At 43.7% G+C, this 26,609-nt stretch overlaps 1 protein-coding gene across 8 annotated transcripts in view; it reads right to left on the reverse strand.

Moving 5' to 3' along the window:
• Positions 1-714: 714 nt before the first annotated feature.
• Positions 715-26,609, reverse strand: part of LOC110524730 (non-muscle caldesmon) — a 56,013-nt gene continuing 30,118 nt past the window's right edge. Inside the window, exons 1-17 of one of the 8 annotated variants that reach the window (XM_036979771.1) lie at positions 23,657-23,966; positions 22,828-22,933; positions 18,246-18,383; positions 17,653-18,037; positions 17,395-17,547; positions 16,945-17,298; positions 16,324-16,344; positions 16,114-16,170; positions 15,552-15,830; positions 12,771-12,905; positions 11,805-11,848; positions 11,620-11,692; positions 11,098-11,232; positions 10,604-10,708; positions 6,816-6,884; positions 5,622-5,658; positions 715-4,049 (exon numbers count right to left, since the gene is read on the reverse strand). In XM_036979771.1, the coding sequence (XP_036835666.1) occupies positions 4,033-4,049; positions 5,622-5,658; positions 6,816-6,884; positions 10,604-10,708; positions 11,098-11,232; positions 11,620-11,692; positions 11,805-11,848; positions 12,771-12,905; positions 15,552-15,830; positions 16,114-16,170; positions 16,324-16,344; positions 16,945-17,298; positions 17,395-17,547; positions 17,653-18,037; positions 18,246-18,383; positions 22,828-22,901 (2,076 nt within the window). In that variant the 5' untranslated portion in view covers positions 22,902-22,933; positions 23,657-23,966 and the 3' untranslated portion in view covers positions 715-4,032. Of the gene's footprint in view, positions 4,050-5,621; positions 5,659-6,815; positions 6,885-10,603; positions 10,709-11,097; positions 11,233-11,619; positions 11,693-11,804; positions 11,849-12,770; positions 12,906-15,551; positions 15,831-16,113; positions 16,171-16,323; positions 16,345-16,944; positions 17,548-17,652; positions 18,038-18,245; positions 18,384-22,827; positions 22,934-23,264; positions 23,303-23,656; positions 23,967-26,609 lie in introns of those variants that run through there. The other 7 variants (XM_021604632.2, XM_021604642.2, XM_036979769.1 and 4 more) reach the window with 7 other exon arrangements.

A 26,609-nucleotide genomic window follows, 5' to 3' on the forward strand; every position in this document is an offset into this window, starting at 1 on the left:
AGGGTACCTACAGCACATTACTTCATACAATGCTTACTTACGAGCCCCTAACCAACAATGCAGTTATAAAAAATACAGAAAATAAAAATAACTAATTAAAGAGCAGCAGTAAAATAACAATGGCGAGACTACAGTGGGGCAAAAAAGTATTTAGTCAGCCACCAATTGTGCAAGTTCTCCCACTTAAAAAGACGAGAGAGGCCTGTAATTTTCATCATAGGTACACTTCAACTATGACAGACAAAATGAGAAAACAAATCCAGAAAATCACATTGTAGGATTTTTAATGAATTTATTTGCAACGTAAAGGTATGTCTGGATGTAAAGACACATCAGTATGAAGTAATAGCCCTTACCTGAGCCCAAGGCAGAGAGGGAGAGACAGATACAGAGGCCTTAGGGTTCAGAATCCTAACAGGTTTGTTTGGCCAAAAAAGGGTATGTAGTGTGGCCCTTCCTGCTCATGTGACTGTATTGCCCTATGGTTGTTCAGATCTTGTTCGAACCTTAGACAATGGAACCCCAACATATCTGAAGGCATGCGCACGCATACGTGCACGTACAGACACACAGGGTTTCATTGACCACATTCCATGAAAAACGTTGCATTTCTCTTTGTCCACCCTTCGCCTTTTGAGAACATCATTCATCCATTAAAACATTCACAAGCTATTGAATAAAAACACAACATCCAAAAACAAAACTGACACATTCTTAGCTTTTTACATTTGTTTTATTGATGTAGCGGGGACAAGGAAAATCTTGAATCAAAACCTCTGAACAAGGCAGTTCAATATTATAGACATTAGGACTTACTTTACTTACAATACTCTCCTTTACCTCAAGTTTAAAAGAAAAAGGAGCATTCACAGAGATCGATACCACGTCATACTCAGAATGCCAAAGTGAAACATCAATGAGTAAAGAACTGCATTTTAATTAGATGCCTAGTACAGTATTGTATTTTGGTATACATCAGTAAAGTCAACTCTATATAGACAGATGGGTCTTTACTTTTCCCCTTAACTTGCAATACGGTGCAAATCTCAGCTAATGTTACTCTGTGGGAACATTTCCCATGGTGTTTCAAAATGATGCAAAGAATCCTTTAAAAAATAAAATACAATTAATTACTTGAAAATGTGTAAACAAAAGAGGACATACTTAAGAATCCCCAGAACATTTGACATATTTGGTTTTGAAATGATAGATGCGGTAACGAGGTCAATAGAAGTCGGCCAAAACAATGGAAATGCCATGGAAACGCACGGGGGAAAGAAGCCATGGAGGAAAGATCCCGAATCTCTTTATTGCCCCCAGGAAAATGTGCCTACATTTAGGCTATTGTTTATGTGTTTTTGAAACTATGCTGAGGTTAAAAAAAAAAAAAAATTAAATGGCGTATAATGCTTGTATTGATGTCAACCCCAATACATATTTATGTCATCATCATCAATCAACTGCATTACAGTTAAAAATGACTTTGACTACCACCACCGATTTTTCTATGCTAGCTATGCTACCAGCTTTTACGAACGGGTGTTAGCATTTAGCAGTCACTTCTTCTTAAACCTGAAAATGGACTACTTCTAAATGTTATGAAACAGCCAAATATATCCAAATCGAACTTTAGTAACGACATTGTGGACCTGTTACAATACATAAATCATGACAGATTTGGCATTGTTAAGATCAGATTGGGGAGGAAATGGAGCCGACAGAGAGGGCTGCCTCGCTTCTAGCTCTTACAAGCATTTCGCTACACCTGCAATAACATCTGCTAAACACGTGTACGTGACCAATCCAATTTGATTTGAGATTTGTTGAACGTGCGCCAATCCGGTGTCCTTCTTCTATCCCCCAATGGTCTATGTTCCATTGGCCTCTTTACTGCATCTATGCCTCCTCATTGTTTAAAACTTTGGTCTAAAAAAAACTAGTCTCTTTGGCTTAGTTGTGAAAATCTTCATGAAACAATGTGATATGACTCCTGTCTCTTTGGATGATTGTTAACTTCAGTCAAACGGTCACACCTTTCCTGGATAGTTCTTAATTCCAATAGCCTTATTATACATTGAGACCTTTAAGCCCAACCAAGGAGTGATTAACCCTCTGATAATCTTGCTACAGTCCTGGGCATCATTTATCCAATGATTTTGAGGGGGTTAGTTTAGCAACCAGTGCTTATTGGGAAATAAGTTGTAGTTCATGGTTTATGTCATTCAATATACATGTATACGGTGTCCATATTAGGACAGCCTCCTCGTGACCATGTGGCAGTCCGAATATTGACATCCATAAACATAAAATAAGTCAAGTATTTAGAGTCTTATCAGCCCAAACCCAGCTAAGCAGGACCAAAGTATCAGTCAACGAAAAGTATATTTGAGAGGAAAAAACAGCTGTGATGCCATAATACTCATTTTGATATTTCCAGAAATGGAATACAAAATGTGAACACATCTCAAAAAAGCTGTGATAGTGGATACTGCTAATTCATAACTAAAAACTAAAATACCCCGTTCGACTGAATAATGTGAATTATGCACTACAATGACACCATCACGTCACCATTACACTGTGAGCAAAGATATCGAAGTGATGAATGTGACAAACATCTATCCTGACATATAGGTAGTACATGTATATAATCAGACTGCCAGCTAATGTCAACCTTATGGAAGCTTTCTTGAAAAATAGAAAAAAATAAAAGTACAACAAAATTCAGTTCAGTATGGCTATTTGAATAGATACCTTATTAAATTCTTAGTGTATCTCTTCAGAAGACGCATTACATTTTGGATAACTTTGATTTTTTTTTTTAAGGTTTCTTATCTATTCTTTGAATTTCTTTTGTTTATCAATGAAATTAAGTCAAGTCCAAAAAGGTGGGGGTGGGGGGGGGGGGGGGGGGGGGGGGGGGGGATACAATATTTTTCATTACACTAACATAAATTATTTCCAAATTTCATTTTCACAGCATAAATTCTATGAGGATGTACAAGGGATTGTGCAAAGGCTGGAGGGGTTGGAACCGTTTCAGGGAACAGACCGGAAAATAATGACATCTTTCGATGAACAGAATCAGAACCAGGAATTAAAGTGATCTACAGTATCCTGTTCTGGAACAGAACCATTATTGTTCAAGCATGGGAACTGTTTAATAATGTTATTTTATATATTCTGGGGATTGTTTTCCAGTCCCACAAAAAACAAAAAACAAAGCACCTCTGCAAAGCCCACACTCAAAAACGTATTCCAGTGCGTGCCTGCCAGCTGAAAATCTTTGCCAGTGTTTATGTGTGTGTAGGCTACATGCCCCTCCCCCTCTGAAGCATAGGCTACTGTAGCCTACTGATGTTACAAGCGTGATTCAGAAATTAAGGAGAGATATTTTTCAGTAGAGAAGAATGGATTCACTTTTTCATTGCTAGTTAAGGATACTAGAGCACACACAAGCTTGTTATCTAGCTAAACAGCTCTAGTCCAACGTTAAGCCAATTCTCGAAAGTTCAAAGACATTCAAAGTTCCTTCATAGAAGCCGCTCCTCCGTAGCTATAATTCTGTGGGTCTAATTCAGAAAATGCATGTCATAACAAGATGCCCAGCACTTCAAGCCAAGCCTCCTCCTCCACCCTCTCTCCCCACCCGCAAAATTGTAGTCGCATCTCGTGACCTACACTTGTCTGTCCAATGCATGTTAACAACTATAGCGTGCCCACTCCATAGCATGCTGCTCTATCCGCAATGATTGGTGAAGTCATATAGAAAAATACATTTTAGAGGTTTAAAAAGGAACAGAAAGGAACGCTATATTTATTTTGGGGGGTTTCGAACAGATTCAGAACTTGCTGGTCAGAACAGTGGAACGGAACAAAAAAATAATAATGTTTCTGTTCAGAACTGAAAAATAATTTGGGTGCCAACCCCTGCAGGGCTGTTATGGAGATATTTTTGGTTATGAATACACAGAGTAGAGTCTTGTATTTCATCAGTTTGGGCTTCTTCCTCAGGGTTTTTACTTTGGATCATTAGCGTCCCACACCTGCTGAGAGAGATAGGGAGGAAAATATCATTAGTCCTGAGGAAAAGTTGCAAAAAGTCACAAACAAAAAGTCTCAAAAAGTGGCAAAACGGTGCAAGGAAACAGAGAACAACCAGTACAGCCAAACTCTTAAAAATGTAAGAATCACTAAGAATCACTAAAATAAAGTAGTCAAGTATACTTCTAAGTGAGTCATAGTTATTCAATTCTAACTCCCAGAGAGAAATATGTATCCACTCCTTCAGAATATGGCATAGCTTATCAAACGTTATTAGGTGTTAGAGACACTGACTGAATAACAAGCAATCTAATTTTAGAGCTGTTCATCAAAATATATATCTGTGTGTGTGTGTGTGCACGTACAAACATGTGTGCGTGAATGTGTTCAAGTACAGTGAAGTGTGTGTTTGTGTACAAGCATGCATGTGTGCGTATGTGCGCGCAAGTGAGTTAGTGTGTGTATGTGTGTGTGTGCGCGTGTGTGTGCAGTTGTGTATATCAGACCCAGTAGGCGCTACCTTTGTTGACACATATTCTGAGGCCCCTGCAGTGACACTAGTTTTAGTGATTGATAGCTCTAACAATGTAATTTGCCCTTCAGTTCATTCCCAGTGGGCTATTTCAGCTGAAGATCTGGGAAGGTTGTACGGGTTGGGTGACACCCAAGCGAGTGCGGACAGCTTTTCCTTCCCCCAGGGTCTGACTCAGACAGTGGGTGTTTGAGGGATATCCCCAGTTTGGGTTAGACTGGGCTCAGGGTGCTACTAATGATACAGTATATATCATATTGGGGAACTATAAAAGTAGCACAGTAGTGAGAAAGGTACTTGGGCAGAAATGTGTACTGTATAATCAATATAACTTGTTACCCATAGGAATCATATCTCTTTGATGTGTCAGTATCTACTGTTGCTAGTCTCACTCAACAGCCACTGAGATTACACCGTAAGCAACTACAATTGACCCCGTAAGAGTATAAGCCTTGACAACATTACGGTTGCGTGTAAATAATGCAACAGTAGTGTGACAATAGCAGCTGCACTGTGGCATGCGTGGCATCATGCCGACGGTCTGCACAGTATTCGTCAGGTCCAGGTGGCGTGGGGAGACCTACGCAGGGCAGCGGAGGCATCCCACTATATAGGGAATAGGATTCCATTTGGGATGCCTCCGCTGCCCTGCGTTGTTTAACTCCCATGCCACCTAGACCATTTGGGACACAGGACATGACAGGTTCCTTTGCACAGAGAAATAAGGTCAGTGGGAACGGGCCCTTTAAATATAGAACAATAATGCAACGAGGCAATGGAACATGGCCAATATGTCCGTCCAAAGGATTTGATTTACGGTGGCCAGCGAACTCGGGCACAGAGTGGAGGACAGACGTAGGAGTTATGGACACGGCTCCATTGGGGGATGTAAATCAATTCAAGGCTTGTGTGGGTGGGTGTCCTTCATGAGAGGGAAAAGTCTCCGTAGCCTCAGCTTCTTTCGTTCTGTGACGATGTCACTCACAACAGGTTCGGAAAAAGCACGCACGCACACGTTCACATCATGGTGAGAAAACTCACTTACCATTTGTGACAGATTTGTTCTTGCCTCCAACTGTCACCTGTTAACAGAAAACAAGGGGACACAAAGTTACTAAACCATCTAATCTTTCCCAGTGAAATGACTGTATTTCAAGGTGAATCATGTCTTACCAAGGGGCAATCATTATTACGTATTCAAACTTCATATAGTTCAGGGTCATGCATTTGAATATGTTAAACTGACTCACAAGGAGTGTACTCAGGAATGAGAGTGAAGAAAGTGTGACAACGATGTATCAGCAAACCAGAATTGAACATGACTAGGAAACGTTATGCTAGAGTACTGAAATTCCGACAGAAGAACATCCTTTCTTAACATTCCTGGAACTATTTGAGAACATTCCCAATGTCAAACCAGTTGGAGAACATTCCTGGAACATTGCCAAAATTGAAATGAAATGTAACCAAGTTTGAACTTTTAGGAAACATTCTGTTCCAAGTTTTTCGGTCAAGTTCCTTAAATGTGCTGACACTGTTCCAAAGCCAAGAAACTATCCTGCACCATTTCAAGGAAGTTGTGGGAAGGTTGTATGCAAAACAATCATAGGACAACCACGCTTTCACCAAGCTCTATGAAACAAATGGTTCTCAGAACATTATGTGCTAGCTGGGTTTCCTGTAAAGGTGCAGCTGACCCATTATGTGTCATGGCGTTGGTGACGTAGAATACATAGGGGAATAATCACAGCAGGTTAAGTAAGATAACTCAGTAGCCTGCTGTTTTGCCATCTCCTATGGTCATTGTTTGGTGTGACAAACAGATCTGGGATCAGGCTAAAGACTAAGTGCCTGGTGGTGTAACGTGCAAAACGTTCCTTTTGCTCAATACCATTACCTCTTCTGCTCATCGAGGTTTAAAGGTGCAGTCAATTACGTTGACTGCTTCAAATGGGGAAGAGTAGAATCACAGAATCCGGTGTTATTGTACATCCTAAGAAGTGATTCATCTTTGGCACACTGTACTGTTGCCTAATCACCCTAAACCCAACACTTGTGGAGATCTGAGAGATTGGACAGATGTTGGCAATATGGCAAAAAATACACCTAGCCTGTTAGAGGGCAAGGTGGAGCTATCCCCATACTGTTAACATCAAATCCTCTCCGTTCTCCATGTGTCTGGGGGTAGGGGCTTAGGGGTTGTTTCGGGACAGGGCCATCGTCTGATCTACTAGCTCACCTTAGCAGGGGAGGAGCCCTTTGTTTCCCATAGGCTGCGCTTGTTGCCCACATCAACAGGTTTCAGGTCCTGCAAGAGAACACAGAGCAGAGCGTAACGTGGCGAAGAAGCCATAGTGAGGCTACAGTGCATTTCATCTGAACAAAAAGCATGGATGGAACTACGCTGGATGCTAAGAAGTGCATCAATGGGTGGTGAATGATCACGACTAAATTGCTAATCATGTATTGAGGAACTAAAAATGTACATGTTTCCACCAATGGCGCTTTCAAGAAAGTACTTTTGAAAGATGTCAGATGCATATGGCTAACATGACAAACTGGATCATACTGTACCTTTCCCACAGATAAAATCAATCAGAAGACAGAACAGAAAAGTACAGAAGGAAGGAAAGTTCCAGGGGAGGAAAACTGCAGAGCTAGTCAAGTAGAAGAGAGGAAAATAAAGAAGTTGTTAAACAACAGTAATTGATAGACATTTTCTCAAAACAAATAGCCTGCCTCAAAAGCTAAATGCAAATCTAACCGAAACATTTCATATAACATACAGAAGAGAAGGAGTGCTTTACAACCTCTCCATGAGAGGGAAACCTTGTAGCGTTCATGTAAAAGCAACTTGGCTCTTACAAGTACTTGTGGCCAGAAGGAATGGGACTCAAGATAAAACCTCATAAATGTCAGGTTCGAACAACGTGGCTTGCCAATCAACAGTACGTCTCACATACTGTTCTGCCTGTCTCTAATAGAACTGGTCAAATTAGCCAGCTAGCAAGCTATAAAGAATAGGATGCACTGGCTGTCACAAATGGCCTCAACATCACACTTGATATGGCATTTACTTTAAATATACATCCAATTTAGGATACATGTATCCTACGCATCGGTTAAACACGGAAATTATCTAGTTTAACTCTCTAGTTTTAAACTAAATTAGAAATGAAAACAAATCAACTGCAAAAGTCGTTTTTTATGAAACTGGTCGTCAACTGAAAACATTTGAGAGACTTTACATTTTTTGATTGGTCATATACAGACAGTCACATTGTCACCAAGATCTAAAACGTCCCCTCAAGACACTGTTTACACACTTCCATAAACCACGCACTCATGTGCCATGGCGTGATGTACGCAAACTTGAATGTTCTCTTATCGTACTCTGTCAGCAGTAAGATAACGTTAAAGTAACTATCCAGCCCAAGCAAGGTGAAATATTGCCTCTGACATTGGCTGATGTGGAGAGGGCAGAACCAGGGAGGTACACTATATAAACAAATGTATGTGGACACCCCTTAAAATGAGTGGTTTTGGCTATTTCAGCCACACCTGTTGCTGACAGGTGTATAAAATCGAGCACACAGCCATGCAATCTCCACGGACAAACATTGGCAGTATAATGGACTTATTGCAGTGACTTTCAAAGTGTCAACTGCCTCTGGAAGCAACGTCAGCACAATAACTGTTCGTCGGGAGCTTCATGAAATGGGTTTCCATGGCCGAGCAGCCGCACTCAAGCCTAAGATCACCATTTGCAATGCCAAGTGTCGGCTGGAGTGGTGTAAAGCTCGCCGCCATTGGACTGGGCAGTGGAAAAGTGTTTTTTGGAGTGAGGAATCACACTTCACCATCTGGCAGTCGACGTAGGCATCTGGGTTTGGCGGATGCCAGGAGAACTCTACCTTCCCCAATACATAGTAGCAACTGTAAAGTTTGGTGGAGGAGGAATAATGGTCTGGGGATGTTTTTCCATGGTTCGGGCTAGGCCCCTTAGTTCCAGTGAAGGGAAATCTTAAAGCTACAGCATACAATGACATTCTAGACAATTCTGTGCTTCCAACTTTGTGGCAACAGTTTGGGGAAGGCCCTTTCCTGTTTCAGCATGACAATGACCCTGTGCACAAGTCAAGGTCCATACAGAATTGGTTTGTTGAGATCTGTGTGGAAGAACTTGACTGTCCTGCACAGAGCCCTGACCTCAACCCCATCAAACACCTTTGGGATGAATTGGAATGCCGACTGCGAGCCTGGCCTAATCGCCCAACATCAGTGTCTGACCTCACTAATGCTCTTGTGGCTGAATGGAAGCAAATCCCCACAGCAATGTTCCAACATCTAGTGGAAAGCCTTCCCAGAAGAGTGGAGGCTGTTCCAGCAGCAAAAAGGGGACCAACTCCGTATTAATACCCATGATTTTGAATCAGATGTTCGACAAGCAGGTGTCCACATACTTTTGGTCATGTAGTGTATGTTGGCATCCTGCCACCTGGCACACAACTATCGTACTTCTGTTGTTTGTTTGGTATTTTTCTCGCCTGAAATTGAAAGAGAGAGATGCTGCTTATGAACAGGTGACTGGAGACAATAGTTTGGTTAAACAGTACAGATACAACCTACGCAGATCGGTCGAGATTCAGCGGGTCAGACACAAGGCGTATGTGGCAGGGGCTCCTAACGATCACGGATGACGAAAAGAAAGCCAGCCACATCGCGATCACCAACACCACCCTTACCGGACGAGCTAAACACCTTTTTCTCACGATTCAAGCATAATGGCCCTGAGCTCCCGAGGAGAGACCCTGATGACATGGGCTACATACTCAATGGTATTCAACGAGGACGTATGTAAGTTATTCAAACGTGTTAACCCTCGCAAGGCAATGTGCAGACCAGCTGGCTGTTCTCTGACATTTTCAATGTCTCTGTAGCTCAGGTGGCCACTCAAGATACCCACTATCATCCCAGTGCCCAAGAAAGGGAAGGTAACTGAACTGAATGACAACCCCCATCCTCATCAACGCAGCTGCTGTGGAGACGGTCGATAACTTCAAATTCCTTGGCGTACACATCTCAGAGAAGCTGAAATGGTAAAACCACATGGACACCGTGGTGAAGAATGCCCAGACAGCGACTCTTCAACCTCAGGATGCTGAAGAAATTCGGCCTGTCCCCGAGGGCTCATTGAGGGTGTACTGTCGGGCTGCATCACAGCCTGGTACGACAACTCCACTGCCGCGGACCGCAAGGTGCTTCAGAGGGTGATTTGCACAGCCGAATGCACCATTGGGTGCCCACTGCCTGCCTTCCAGGACACCTACAACACCAGGTGTATCAGGAAGCCCAATAAGATCATCAGGGACCCCAGCCACCCAAGCCATGCCCTGTTCTACCCGCTTCCATCACTCAGACACGGGCAGTACAGGAGCATCATGGCGAAAACTGGAAGACTGGCCAATAGTTTCTAACCCCAGACCATTATGCTGCTGAATAGCCACCATTAGTCAGCTACTTGCTCCCCCTCCCCCTGCCACTCCCCCTATTGTTTTATTTGACTTGGTCCCCGCACCCCCTCAATGGTCATTTAGTCTGCCTGCTGCTCCCCCTATGGTCATTGCCCCCCCAACAGTCTTTACTCTGCCTCCACCCTAGTGGATATGTATTTATTCATCACTGCTACAGTTGGTATTATGTATATAATACTATTTGTTTTATTTCACTCAGTCCTGCATGTTGGAGCTAGGAGCCAATGATTTTCGCTGTACCCTGCAGTCACACCTCCAACCAGGCAGTACGTTCGCAGTGCTCCCAGACGATTTGTGTAAAGTGTCTCCACGTCTGACATGGTGCGTATATAAATCCTATTTCAGTGTGTTTCCACTAGTGTAGGTCACAAGTTGAAAGACAAATGGATGATCGTATAGACGTGCACTCATCACGTCGGCCATTTGGGGTCATTAGACTACAGCTAGCCATATTTTCAAGTTAAAGAGCTCAATCGTGTGTGTTTGTCCTTACGTCAGCCTTCTCAGCTGCGGCTGCAGCTGCCTTGCCAGTGTCTGCTGGGCTCTTGCCCCAGCCTTTGGTCAGTCCAGCCACACCCACTTTAATATCAGCAGCATCCTGGGAAGAAGATGGAGAAGTAGGCCGTCATTCATGACTTACAGTCAGCGATTGTCCTCCTGTCTCCTAATCGCTTCTTATTTTTACATTTGAGTCATTTAGCAGACGCTTTCATCCAGAGCACCTTACAGGAGCAATTAGGGTTAAGTGCTAAAGGACACATCAACAGATTTTCACCTTGTCAGCTCGGGATTCAAACGAGAGACATTCCACTTACTGGCCCAACTTTCTTAATAGCTAGGCTACCTGCTGCCCTTCTTCTCCCTCTCTCCCTTTCCCTCTCTCAATCCCCATCCTCTCTCCCCCCCCCCTCCTCTCCCCCCCACACACTCTCTCTCTCCTTCATCCATGTCTCCCCGTCCCTCTCCTGACTCCCTCTCCTCTTTCACCTTATTCATAGGCTTGGGACTTTCAGTGGCCCCCCCAACGTTCCCTTTCTCCCACATGCTCTTGATGTTGCGGATGCTTGGTGTCTCTGGCAGGTCTGAGACCGGAGACTTAGGAGACCTCACATCCCGGTTGGTCTATGGAGAGGGAAAGGAGACATTTCATTTGTACATCTTGGTCATTTAGCAGACGCGCTTATCCAGAGCGGCTTACAGTCAGACATCAAGATAATGCCACTTAAAAATAAATAAATAGAGAAACTGGGAGACAAGTGATTGTGTTTGTATTCCATTTATTTAGTTATTTAACCTTTATTTAACCATAAAAGTCAGATGAGAGCCACTTCTCAATTCACAATGATGACTACAAATGGGCAAAAAGGACCTCAACAAGATACAATCACCTAATTTCTGCCTCCTAGCTTTTTATTGGATTTCTGTACTCATTCTGTCATCTTATGACATGATGAGTCGGCCTCACGATGCCCTGGAACACTATGCATTTAGGATGTGTCTATGCCTTACCTGAACTGCAGCAGTGTATAGGTCCAGTCTGTTGCCTATCTTGGAGACAATAGGAGCATGTGATGTCTTACAGCTGTAGGAGCGAGAACACACAAACCATGAGTACAATGCAGTACACTCTAGACTGAAGGTTTACATGAAACCATAGTATACCATAGTAGAAGTAAAAGGCAAGGAATGCTCACCCTTTCTGGGCTCTCTGGTTCAGGAATTCTGCTCTCTCCCCAATCTAAAAACACAGAGAATAGACTAACTTGATTACACTTGTAAACACATTGTTGACATGCAACACACAGCTGATGCAATTGTCTGCTGCTCTCTCTCTCTCCCTCTCTTTCTCCTCCTCGGTCCCTCTCTTTCCATTTCGTCTTTTCCCCTTTTAGACTAAAATTCGTACCATTCTTGGGCAGTTAGTTCTGTGAGATCTGAACAAAGTTAACCCAATGGTGATGACTCAGTGTTGTGTTGAGGAGTCAGAGACTATATTTTCTGGCTCTGTGAGACTATACTGTCACAGAGCCAGTATAAGCAGGGTCCTGTCAGCTCCTGAGCCCCGGGCCGGGAACCCAGAGCTGCTGTTTATGATAAATGACAAGTCCATAACGAGTGTGCGCACAAACGCATGCAAGCCATACACTCAGGCACACACACACACACACACACACACACACACACACACACACACACACACACACACACACACACACACACACACACACACACACAGCTAGCTGTGGATGCTCCCAAAATACTTGTCACAATAAATTCCTCTCAGTCCTATACCTCCTCTAAACACCCATATTTGAGCACAGTTGTGAAACCAACAGAAAAATCCCTGTTCTGCACTTGTCATGGAGAATTTCTGTTTTTATGAAAAGCTGTCTATCATTCAGAGGAAATAGAAACAGGCTTAACAATTAAAGAGACAGCAGCATGTTTCAAACTTGGAAACACATAGCAGTTTCCCATGTTTGTATGAGAATAATTCTGTGGATCTTTACTCAAGGTGTTGCATTGTATTGCTTTATAGGAAGACATTGCACATCAATATGGACACAATATCTATAGGCGATAGCTTTTGTTAATCGTCAACGGATCTCTCTCAGTTACTGTAATGATATCATCTGTAGCAGAAGCCTATAGGGCCTCACCTTGCCCTTGGGCGTGACACCCAATGTGAAGGGTTTCTTGTCTCCGTCGCCCGATTCCTCGATCATCTGTTTCTTCTTCTCTGCAGCGTCTTTTCGTCTTTGCTCTATCTCTTCCTTCAACCTCTTCCTCTCCTCCTGTTAGAACCAGAGCAATAGCCCATTTTACCATCATTGTTATCGTTAGGGTTAAGGTTAAGCCGGAATGAAGACATGAAGCTAAGGTTAGGGTTATTCACTAGGCACGAAATGGAAGAAAATGGTCTGAAATGGGGTGAAAACATGTTTTAAAAATATATATATTTTAGCTGTTCAATAAAGCAGGTAGTGATTCAAAAGAGTTAATGCAGAGTCAATGCAGGTAGTCCGGGTAGCTGTTTGGGTAACTATTTAACTGACTATTTAGCAGTCTTATGGCTTGGTGGTAGAAGCTGTTCAGGGTCCTGTTGGTGCTCTGCTTGCCATGCGGTAGCAGAGAGAACAGCCTATGACTTGGGAGGCTATGACTTAGCCTATGACTTGGCCCCAGTGATGTACTGGGCCGTTCGCACGACCCTCTGTAGCGCCTTGCGGTCATATACCAACCAGTTGCCTTTTTGAGGATCTGAGGGCCCATACCAAATCTTTTCAGCCTCCTTAGTGGGAAGAGTCATTGTTGTGCCTTCCTGAATGTGTTGGTGTGTATTGACCATGTTAATTAAATAGTTCTGTGGACACTGAGGAATTTGAAGCTCTCAATCCCCTCTACTACAGCCACGTCGATGTGGATGGGGGCGTGCTCAGCCCTCCCATTTCCTGCAGTCCACAATCAGATCCTTTGTCTTGCTGACGCTGAGGGAAAGGTTGCTGTCATGGCACCACAGTGCCAGGTCACCGATCTCCTCCCTATAGGCTGTCTCATGGTTGTTGGTGATCAGGCTTACCAACGTTGTGTTGTCAGCAAACTTAATGATGGCGTTGGAGTCGTACGTGACCACGCAGTCATGGACGAACAGGGAGTACAGGAGGGGACTAAGCACGCACCCCTGATGGGCCCCCATGTTGAGGGTCAGCGTGGCAGATGTGTTGTTGCCTACCCTCACCACCTCATAGTCGTAGCGGGATTTCTTATAAGTGTCCGGATTAATGTCCCGCTCCTTGAAAGTGTCAACTCTAGCCTTTAGCTCAGTGCGGATGTTGCCTGTAATCCATGGCTTCTGGTTGGGATATGTACATACGGTGACTGGTGTGGTGTACTCCTCAATGTTATCAGATGAATCCCGGAATATATTCCAGTCTGTGCTAGCAAAACGGTCCTGTAGCTTAGCATCTGTTTCATTGGACCACTTCCGTATCGAGCACGTCACTAGTACTTCCTGTTTGAGTTTTTACTTGTAAGCAGGAACAGGAGGAGAGAGTTATAGCCAGATTTGCAAAAGGGAGGGCGAGAGAGAACCTCTAATACTTTTTTTAACCCGTTTTCTCCCCAATTTCGTGATATCCAATTGGTAGTTACAGTCTTGTCTCATCGCTGCAACACCCGTACGGACTCGGGAGAGGCGAAGGTCGAGATCCGTGTGTCCTCCGAAACACAACCCAACCAAGCTTGACACAACTCGCACGCCAGCCGCACCAATGTGTCGGAGGAAACACCGTACGCCTGGCGACCGTGTCAGCGTGCACTGCGCCCGGCCTGCCACAGGAGTTGCTAGTGCACGATAGGACATCCCTGCCGGCCAAATTTCCCCCAAACCCAGAAGACGCTGGGCCAATTGTGCGCTGCCCCATGGGTCTCCCGGTCGCAACAGAGCCTGGACTCAAACCCAGAATCTCTAGTGCCTTAGACCACAGCACCACTCGGGAAGTCCTCTAATACTGTTCTGTGTGTCGAGTAAAGGTGATCTAGAATTTTGTCGCCTCTACTTGCACAGGTGACATGCTGATAAAAATGAGGTAAAAGGGATTTCAGTTTCACTGCTTTAAAAACACCGGCCACAGGAAGCGTTGCCTCTGGGTGTGCATTTTCTTGTTTGCTTATGGGCCTATACAGCTTGATGAGTGCGGTCTTAGTGTCAGCATCGGTGTGTGGTGGTAAACAGACAGCTATGAAAAATTTAGATAATAACTCTCTTAGTAAACAGTGTAGTCTCATTGCACACCAGCTGTTGTTAACAAAGAGACACACCTCCCCCCTCATCTTCCTCAAGGCTGCTGACTGGTCTTGACGATGCGTTGAAAAGCCACCGAGATGTATATTATCCATGTCTTTGTTCAGCCACGTCTCCAAGAATCACAGAATAGTACAGTTCTCCAGGTCCCGTTGATAGGATAGTCTCAAATGGAGCTTGTACAGTTTGTTCTCTAGTGACTGTACTTTCCCAAACAGAATGGAGGGTAAAGGCAGTTTATTTGGTCGCCAACGTAGTCTCGTAAGGATGCCCGGCTCGTCTGCCACTTTTCCGCCGTCGCTTCCTCTTTCGAGTCCCGGGGAATTAGGGCCTGATCAAGTAAACAGAGCCTCCAGAACTGTAGACTAGTTGAAGTAGAAATTGTCATCCAAATTGAGATTAGTGATAGCTGTTCTGATCTCCAGAAGCTATTTTCGGAGACATTATGTACAAAATAAGTTAAGATCAGCGTTAAAAACCTCCACAACACAGCAGAATTGGTCAGGAGCCCGTACAACGGCTGCTATCCACTGCAGCGACATTCCACATCTGTCTGTTTGTCCGTCCCCAGTTCCCACCTGTCTGTCTGTCCATCCTTAGCCCCCACCTGTCTGTCTGTCTCTACGTCCCCACCCACCTGCTCCTTGGCCTTCTTTTCAGCCAGCTCTGCCTTCTTCTGCTTCTCTTCCTCCTCAATGACCTTCTTCCTCCCCTCCCTCTTCTTCTTCAGCTCCTCCAGCTCGGCCTCAGACTCCTGCTGTTTCTGCTTCATCTTCTCAAACTCCTCGCTGTCCGCCTCGTCACGACGCCGCTTCAGCTCCTCCAGCTTACGCTCCGCCTCCAGGCGCTCCTGGTCCTCGGTCTCGGCGGAGCGCGCCACACCGCCGTTCTGCTGCTTGGAGAGGGAGGACTCCTTCTGTTCAATAGAGAGCACAGATAGATAGGGGTCTATTATGAATCCATTGGTCTATCATTGGAATGAGATTACAATACCCCATCCAACATGCTTCATCTATCTCTATCAATTCACCAATGGGAACCAATTGATGAGTGATGGACCAGTGGATGAGCAACAGACCAGTGGATGAGTTATACACCAATAAAAAGCAGAGATAGATAGAACAGGTAATGAATGCAACAAACGGTGGTAGTATAACAAGGCAACTGTTTTGTCGGGTTGGACAGAAAATGATACTCACTTCATCTTTCCTCACTGATCTTAACTTCGGTTTCTCCAGCTCCACCTTCGCAGCCTCCTGCATCAAAGTCCAACGACGTAGAAACAAAAACAAAGTTATAGAATATAAACAAATGGTGTCCAACATAATATGGACATTTTTACAATCTATGATTTAGATCATCACCGACATAATATTTCTATTTGAGTCGACATTTCCACTTGATCTTACCCGTTTTTTGGACTTTTCCTCCTTGGTGGGCAGGAACACAGGGAAACATAACAAGGGAAGTCAGATAACTGTGGCATCTATCTACATATGCGAACTGTAGAAGCCAGGCAAATTGCCATACAATGGTGTCCCACTGCAGCCTGCAAGGTGAGAGCAATGCAGATGTACGTTGATGCTGACCACAGACACACACACTGTGACAACACTGTGACATAACTTAGCCTGGTTGCTGATCTGTTTGTGCCAACTTCTATGGCTCAGTTTGGCATGACAATGATCATAGGAATTGGCAGGACAGAACAAACAGATCTGGGACCAGACTAGGACACAACTGCCCAAGTTCTCAATGATGCAAAGCAACACATCTTGACCACTCTGTGATCTGTGACCACACCTTAAAGCATGGGATAATGTGGATATGGAAGTGGCCCAAACAGTGAAGATGTAAAACGCAGCAAAACCTGGATAACCCAAATATATCCTCCACATGTGTCAATTAAAATATATTGAATATAACTGTATTATTGAGCGTACTGTATTATGACACAGTAGATATATGAGGAACATTGGAGTTATCCAGGATGTGAATGGAGGCAATCACCCTAAAAGTCACACTGATACCTCAGCTTTCTTTTTTTCCTCTGCTTGCTTAGATTTTTTTACTTTCTCTTCAGCTTCTTTCTTGAGTTTTGCAGCTTTTTCTTTTTCTTCAGCCTCTTTCTTCAGTTTTACAGCTTTTTCTTTTTCTTCAGCCTCTTTCTTCAGTTTTACAGCTTTTTCTTTTTCTTCAGCCTCTTTCTTCAGTTTTACAGCCTTCTCTTCCTCTTTTTTAAGTTCTGCAGCTTTCTCTTCCTCTTTTTTAAGTTCTGCAGCTTTCTCTTCCTCTTTTTTAAGTTCTGCAGCTTTCTCTTCCTCTTTTTTAAGTTCTGCAGCTTTCTCTTCCTCTTCTTTTTTAAGTTTTGCAGCTTTCTCTTCAGCTTCTTTCCTTTCTTTTTCAGCCTTTTCCTCAGCCACTTTCTTGAGTTTTGCTGCAGCCTCTTTTTCTTCCAACTCTTTTTTCTGTTTTTCTTCCTCTTCTTTCTTAGCTATCTCATCAACAGATTTATCCTCTACTGCCATCTTGGGCATAATTGATATTTCAAACCCGCACTCTTGTAGTGGTGCAGCGGGTACAACAAATTCAATACATTTCTCTTGTACTATTTGTGTTTCTTCAACGTCTTCCTATGAGATAAAGTACATTTTGTGTCAATATAACTTCCTGTAAATACAAAACCTCCCATCCAACATTTATGCCCTTTAACGTTAATCTAGGAAGTCATACTTTACCTCTTTCTTCTCTTCCTCCACCATCTCAGCTTTCTCAGGCTCTGTGACGGGTTCAGGCTCTTCCTCCTTTGGCGTCGCCTCCTCTTCTTTCACCTCCTTCTCCTCCTCTCTACTCCAGGAGTTGGTGGTTACTTCCTCCTGGGCTGGTTTCTCCTCCTTCTCCTCCTCTGTGCCTCGGTGGCGGCCGCTAGGGAAGGTCTCCTCCTGGCTGTTCTCATTACCATCGGTGATGGTTGGGTCGAACTCCTTCTGTCTATCCAGTGCCTCTTTCAACCTCTTCTGTCTGCGTTCCTCCCGCTTGGCCAGGCGGTCCAGGAGTACCACGTCATCCCCATCACCTGCTGAGGAGCTCACCTCTGCACCGGTGGAGGAGGACTCTGTCACACTGTGGAGTGGAGGGGAAAACAGAATGAATTAGTTGTAGACAAGCTATTGGTTAACACTGGAACTTATATTATTGTTACCAGATGGGTTCTTTCTACAGATCAGGGTTTTGTTCAGTAGGGAGAATGGGGTGGTTCTACCTAAAATTTGTAGAAGACATTTTGGTTTTCAAGGATTTGTTCATGTTCTGGGTGTCCTGTGTTCTCTACCTGTGAGTGTTGTTGACCTCTGTTGTCACGGTGCTGCTGCTAGACTCCTCCATCTCCGCCTTTTTCATTCGTTCCTCACGAGCGTTTCTCCTACGCTCGCGAGCCACCTCCTCATCATCATCAGTTGTGCTGAAGCCCCTGAAACAAGCCAAGACGTACACATAAATGGGAGATGTTAGCGTACAATTATTGCTGCCATACAATTATTACTGCCATACAAATGACTGATATTATCCCAATGCCTATTGCATATCATTAGGATTCCCATACATACCAAACCATCACTACAATTATTTTCACCTATAGTGGTTCACCTAACAATTGTAAGAAATCAAGTTTTTGTTTCATCAAGCGTTTTACAGAGGGACATTTATAAGCTTCCGGACATTTATTTCCACCCTGGGGAGTTACTTACATTTGTGTCCCAAATGGCACCCTATTCCCTACTAATTCTATATAGGGAATAGGGTCCCATTTGGGATGCAATCTTGGTCTTTAACCAAACATGGAGATAGGGAAGCAGAGAGAAGTGATGTACTGGACTTGGTCTCTGTTACAGTTATCTACATGGGAGGTGAATGTAAATTGTGTGTATATAGGCAGGTACAAACATACAGTATGTTGGGCTGAGAAGAGCCTAATTCCATCTCCGTTCTTTATACAACACTAAATCTGCCATGTAATCATGGCCTAATCCTTATGTCCCAAAGTGTGATTATATAGAGTACATACACGTCTTTAAGACACCTTACTGTAGATACAGCCACAGCTTTTAAAAGAGCTGTCTTAAACAGATTCATTTGTAGATGGGTTTACACTACAGACCCTATTGCAAGCATTCACAAAGAAAAAGTTCAGACTGCTCATCCGTCTAACCAACAGTCTCGTACTGCTTTGAGAGAGATGATCCAGCCATAGACCTTACACTGCACAGTAGTGCCGACGGTCTCACAAACTATTCAAAGATGAATTATCAGGTCTCGTCAGTCAAACACGTGACCCTGTACTGATCCACCATGTTGTCTCCCAGTGATCTGACCTCCAGAGCAATTACAGATATGGCAGATGGATGGATGGATGGATGGATGGATGGATGGATGGATGGATGGATGGATGGATGGATGCATAGTGTCGTGGTGGAGGAAGGTCAGACTGATAACACACACAGGTATGTGTTGTGAATCAACACGTCACCGAGATGAAAGAGAGAGAGAATAGGGAGAGCCCCAGAGGGAGCACAATGCTCATCAACTGGACTCCCAGCCAAGATAAAGAGAAACCAAAATCCATATCACGATAACTTGACTGAATTATCATGATAACAATAAATTGAATGACACATTAATGTGGACCACATTTCATTTTTAAAATTTTTTATTAACCTTAAAACTACAAAATGTTGTAGCTATCAAGTGGTCCATTAACAATCGCCCATATTAGCATACTTCTAGGCGACGAATATGTAGTGAGGGCCAGCCAACGAGAGCATACAGGTCGCAGTGGTGGGTAGTATATGGGGCTTTGGTAACAAAACGTATGGCACTGTGATAGACTACATCCAGTTTGCTGAGTAGAGTGTTTTGTAAATGACATCGCTGAAGTCAAGGATGGGTAGGATAGTCAGTTTTACGAGGGTATGTTTGGCAGCATGAGTGAAACTAGACATTAATGCCCACAATTTTGGCATGAGATGTTCGACAAGCAGGTGTCCACATACTTTTGGTCATGTTGTGTGTATACACACACTCAATGATTTACAGATGCTGGGGAGGAGAGGAAGTGCGCAGGTTTTCCGAATGACAAAGGTTGCTCTGAACCATCAGTATTTCTCTTCAAGAATACCATCATACTGTACATACTCATACTGACATATGTTACAGATTATAACAATTGGGGAGGGGAAGAGAGGGAGAAAGAGACTCAAGTTGTCAGCTCTGAAATTAAAACAGCAGTCAAAACATCCCAGCGTCTACAACGTGTCCTCGGGCCCAGGCCGTGCTGCAGCGAGGCTCCTTGTGTGTGAGGCTGCACAGGAAATGCAGGGCAGGAGCCGGACTGTGAGAAAACTGGAGGCCCGCCCTTCAGACCACAGTCAGAGCAGGGGCTGATGGGACTTCAGATAATACTGTAGATACCGTACATGCAATGGGCTGTAGTTTCATCCATGAGCAAACAAACAATGCACCGACCGTTGTCTCCTTCATTAAACAGAGAGTGACATACAAAGTGATCACTTCTCACAGCCCCCGGTACCCAACAATACAGATGCTGTCATTTACAGCCTATTCCATTCGACTGTTGACGGAGATGTGAAACTTTTAGATTGATACTCACGCTCCAATTGGGAATACTTCGTCTCTTCTGGACATGTTTTAAACCAAGTCTACAGTATAAAGACAGACTGAAATGTGACAAATCTGTTCTTTATTCTGCAGAGAGGCTGGGATTTTGAAGACATCAATTTCAATGAACTTTTCCTTTTGATCCGTCCAGCACACGCGCAGCACTACAGACGTTTTCACACACCGCGATTGCAGAACCCCACTGCATTATGGTGGCCAAACTCGCAGCTAAACTACTGAATCGCTCTCTTTCCCTGCACCCTTTCTATTCTTTCTCTCTCTCTCTCCCTCTCTCACACACCCACACACTGGCCGTACTTCCTGCTGAGCAATAGAACCATTCCTCTTCGCTGGACGAAAGCCTCTAGATCCAAACTGACATTTAGGCGTGGTCACAGTGGCAGCTTAGATGATGCATTGCAGTAATCCGTGACTTTGTCTGGGAACGATTGTACTCACCCTTAAATTCCACAGACACACGCATGCACGCACACACACACACACACACACACACACACACACACACACACACACACACACACACACACACACACACGGAGGTCTGAACTCTCCAAACAGCCCAGCCAATCTGTTCACTAATGAATGAGCAAAGCAATCAAGCTCATTAAGCAGTCATCACTTCAGCCTGCCGCTACATCCAAGTCTTCTGTCTGTTTCTGTCTACTGCACAGGGCCTGCTGGGCCAACACATGGATATGCTCAGACAAAGACAGAAACAATTACAGTACATATACTGTGCTTTCACGCATACACTCACACACATGCTTGGATATATTTTTAGACAAAAATGGTTCCAGAAAGGATTCTTTGGCTGTCTCCATAGGAGAACCCTTTTTTGGTTCTACATGGAACTCAAATGGGTTCTACCTGGAACCAAAAGGGGTTCTTCAAAGGGTTATCCTATGGGGACAGCCGAAGAAACCTTTTAGGTTCTAGATGGTACACTCTTCGGGGGAAAAAAAGGTGCTAACACATCAACACACACACACTGTACACACACTCAAATTGTACAAGCACAACTGGTCATTATCTGTCTACAAGCCCATATATGGCTGCTGGACTATGGGAGGTTCAGGAGGAAGGGAAAGTGCCTCATGACTCTGCACAATGTAAACACTGCATACCAAGGAATCGCCAGTCTCATTCAAACAAACCTCGAATGCTGTTAATTTATTCTCCATAAAACATCCATAATACGACATTCATCAGCATGACAAATCCACTTGTGTTTCTGAATGTTAGATTATAGCAAACGGATATATTCACAGTAAAAAGCAGATTTCCTAAACAATGGAAAGTGTAAAGGAATACATAAGGTTTAATCATAAGCAGAATCGATTGATCGCCTGCCAATGGCGACACAGAACAAGATGGACATCTAGGCAAGCCTGCATCTGTTCAAGTTAGAATGACTTAGAAGCTGATGTAGAGTGATGGTTGCCCATACAAAACAAACAACAGTACCTTATAGCAAGCAACTAAGAGATGAGCAACCCTAAAATCTGAAGAAATGGAAGCCTCTAGGAGCCAAAAACAAACCCACTGCCAAAATAGAACATTTATAGAGTTTGTTTGTTTGTGTGCAGTAAGTCAGTCAGTCAAACAGTCAGGTTTCGAATATAATTGGACACCACTGAAACTAACAAATCAGATTGATGTCGGGGGATAGGAGACGGCCCCAAAGCTGTCTGGAATGACTTCTCCTGTTATCCTGTGTGTGCATACAAGTGTACCTGCATGACCATTGATACAATAAATGCTGAATGAGGTTTACGAGTAAAAATGCCCAGTGAGAAGTATGAATTTGGCAAAGAGATCAGAGAACTCTTACTGGGTTCAGATGAGGCAATGGGCTTAACTGGAGGAGAGCACACATTTGGGTTTAAAGCTCATCCACTCATCCACCATATTAGATCAAATCACACTTTATTTGTCAAATACTTTGTAAACAACAGGTGTAGACCGTCAGTGAAATGTGTGTGTGTGTAAATGCATGTTTGTGTGTGTGTGTAAATGCATGTTTGTGTGTGTGTGTAAATGCATGTTTGTGTGTGTGTAAATGCATGTTTGTGTGTGTGTAAATGCATGTTTGTGTGTGTGTGTATGCATGTTTGTGTGTGTGTGTGTGTGTGTGTGTGTGTGTGTGTGTGTGTGTGTAAATGTGTGTGTGTAAATGCATGTTTGTGTGTGCGTATGCGTTAGACAGACAGGTCACTCACTTCTCTGCGTCTAGACGCATTTGCTCACGCCTCTGCCTCCTCAATTCCATGCGCTGGTCAAAGTCGTCATCCATGGTGGCCTGGGAGCGTTTCTTCTGTGTTCAGACTGAAAGAAACCAACACAGACTGGTAAAGTTTAACATCATTACACATTTACACAACTTCTATGCTGTAAGTCTCTGTACAGAGGTCAGTATGCTGAAATGAGGACGTGCAAAAAGGTTTTCATTGATGCCGTGAGGGAAAATGCCAAATCTAGCCTCAACACTTTCAATGTTTAACTCCAAATGACATAACCTTTGACCTTATATCAGAAGAACCCTGACAGTGACATCATTGGTGATTAAGTGCCTGTAACTCATTCACATTAAGTAGCATGACACCGTAAAGACCTGCACAAACATTTGGGTGCTTAAAACTGCTGCGGTATAACCAACCCCTGCTTTTCTTACATCAGAGCTCTTAGTTGTCACACCTAAAGCCGCAAGAAATATCAGAAATAAATATATAGAAATAGAAATCAAATAAATAATATGAATAAATAGAAATCTGATGAAATATCATAATCATTATCATCATCATTTCAATCACAATTCTCTGGGACTAACTAGGCTAACTGGGATGGGAAGTCTATCAAACAAAACAGGCACAAAGTAAAGACAAAACACAAGATAAGCTCCCCAGTCAACACAGAAACACACTAACATTCACTGGACATGACTCGAAGTAGGACCACCCAAGAAGCATTCAACACTCAGCATTATGACATTCCCTGGCTCTCTATGGGCTACTGAATAGTAGGGAAAAAAATCCCATAGCTATACAATACCTTAGCTGTAGTGAGTAGCGGACGCTTAGGTTTAGTTCATGGGCAGCACTCCCTCCTCTCTCAGTATATCAACTCCACAGTCTGGTTTATATCTCAGCTCTCTCTGCTACAGCACAAAGAATTCCTGCTTGCTCTTCCAGCAACTATAACTACCAGAAAAGGCAAAGCCTGTCTCTTCCCTCTCTCTCTCTTGCTCAGCCTCCCTCCCTCCTTACTCTCTTGCTTGCTCCCTCCCTTCCTCTCTCTCTGTCTTGCGCAGACTATCTTACTCAAACAATTTTCTCTTGTTTTGCCTTCTCCTTTTCACACGCTCCTGATGTCTCTTCCCCTCTCTCCCTCTAGCTCTCCGTCTATCCCCCTCTTTTTTCTATTTTTTGTTTCCATCTCTGCCTCTCTCTCAACCCCTCTTTCCCTCTACCTTTCTCTCTCGCTCCTTCGCTCACCATTCTCTACCTCCCTCCTACAGTATCTACATTTTCTTTTTAGCCTGCTTGTGTTTACAGAGCTGTCACTGGTTAGCTAAACTCAGCAGTGCTGGTTGGAATAGGGTGCTAAAGGCAGGCAGGCAGCAGCCAAGCAGGCAGCCAAGCAGGAAGGCAAGCAGGCAGGCAGGCTCCTAGATTGTTTCAGAGGCCTTCACTTCCTCTGAGTAGCCAAAACTACCCGGCAACTGATTTTCCAGCCCACAGAGTGGACCAGGGTCGGGGCAGAGACAGGAAAGACACAAACATGCCAAAAAGATACAGTACGGCCCCAGGACAGTACTATACAGGGTTGCAGATTGTATTCCCTCGATTCACTTCCTTCCCTCTCCCTCTGTGCTGCAGAAGCCATTGTCTATGGCATTCACATAATGCCATAATGTCATTATGAGAAAGAAAAACAAACGGAAGTATTTTAGCATTTACAGCCTTGGTTTTGGACTTTTTCAACTCTTCAAAAGTGTGTGGGTATCTATTTTTCTCATCATGAACACACTTATCTTGCCAGAAAGGGGGGAAAAGAGCATCTGAAAATGCATTACATATCGTACACAACAAAAGATATTAAAGGGATAATATTACAATGGGTATCTCTGCCAAAGCATATTTACTAAATATCTATAAAACACTGTTAGTTCATGATAAATACATCTGTACTTAGGATGGTATAGCCTGGCAGGCCAGGGGGTCATTTAGTGAAGTGCAGTCCATTGTGTAACACTGTAAGCCTGTAAAAACCTTACAACTTACAAATGAAAAAACTCTTACTGGCTGGCTGATAGAGCTCCAGGCACGACTCCAACACCCTCATTAAATTTGTAGATGACACAACAGTGGTAGGCCAGATCACCGACAACGACGAGACAGCCTATAGGGAGGAGGTCAGAGACCTTGCCGTGTGGTGCCAGGACAACAACCTCTCCCTCAACATGATCAAGACAAAGGAGATGATTGTGGAATACAGGAAAATGAGGACCGGGCATTCTCATCGACGGGGCTGCAGTGGAGCAGGTTGAGAGCTTCAAGTTCATTGGTGTCCACAACAAACTAACATGGTCCAAGCACACCAAGACAGTCGTGAAGAGGGCATGACAAAACCTATTCCCCCTCAGGAGACTGAAAAGATTTGGCATGGGTCCTCAGATCCTCAAAAGGTTCTACAGCTACACCATCGAGAACATCCTCCTGACTGGTTGCATCACTGCCTGGTATGGCAACTGCTCGGCCTCCGACCGCAAGGCACTACAGAGGGTAGTACGTATGGACCAGTACATCACTGGGGCAAAGCTTCCTGTCATCCAGGACCACTATACCAGGCGGTGTCAGAGGAAGGCCCTAAAAATTGTCAAAGACTCCAGCCACCCTAGTCATAGGATGTTCTCTCTGCTACCGCACGGGCAAGAGGTACCGGTGTGCCAAGTCTAGGTCCAAGAAGCTTCTAAACAGCTTCTACCCCCAAGCCATAAGACTCCTGAACACTCAATCAAATGGCTACCCAGACTATTTGCATTGCCCCCCCCCCCCCCCCCCCCCATCTTTTATACCGCTGCTACTCTCTGTTGTAATTATCTATGCATAGTCACTTTAATAACTCTACCTACATGTACATATTACCTCAACTAACCGGTGCCCCCGCACATTGACTCTGGACCAGTACCCCCCTGTATATAGCCCCGCTATTGTTATTTTACTGCTGCTCTTTAATTACTTGTTACTTTTTTTCTTTCTTATTCTTATCCATATTTTTTATAACTGCATTGTTGGTTATGTGCTCGTAAGTCAGCATTTCACTGTGCGGTCTACACCTGTTGTATTCGGCGCATGTGGCTAATACAACTTGATTTAATTTGAACTGAGATCTGTCAGAGCAGCCCCATTTCTTAAATTATACACCACAATAATAGCTGAACATTATCTGGCGTACAAATTTGATAATTCTATGTTCATAAGTGACTTACTGACTTAGGCTGTTAATTGGAGGTTGTGTTTTTTCAGAGAGAGTCTGCTTCCACTGTGAAGAGACTCGATTGGCAGATACAAGAATAGAGTAGTCGATGAGGAATAAACAGATGCTGAAAGAAGGGATTTGTGGGCTAGTGCCTTCAGCCTTTCATTGAATTACTCAGCTGGAGTACATGTGTACTTCTGACATGAATAGACCAGGCATGCTTTGGTAATGCCGGAACCACAACACTGGAAATAAATGGACACTTATTCCTTAGTGGTATTGTATCTTCAAAGCAGTGTTTCCCTTAGTAGTAGCTAATTTATCAAATTCCATCCGTTACCTTCAAAGAGTTCTAATAGCATAGACAAACAAGGTAATCAAACAAGGTAATCACAACCTGTTATGGTTTTGTAAAGTACCTGTGTATTCTATTTTGACATAATCCTGATACTGACTTGGCATGTCATTGACAGCTCCCTCTACTGTAAATTCACATTAAGTTGACAGTCGCTCTGCTCACTGC

Source organism: Oncorhynchus mykiss, chromosome 1 (assembly GCF_013265735.2).
Source record: "Oncorhynchus mykiss isolate Arlee chromosome 1, USDA_OmykA_1.1, whole genome shotgun sequence".
Classification (NCBI taxonomy): Eukaryota; Metazoa; Chordata; class Actinopteri; order Salmoniformes; family Salmonidae; genus Oncorhynchus; species Oncorhynchus mykiss.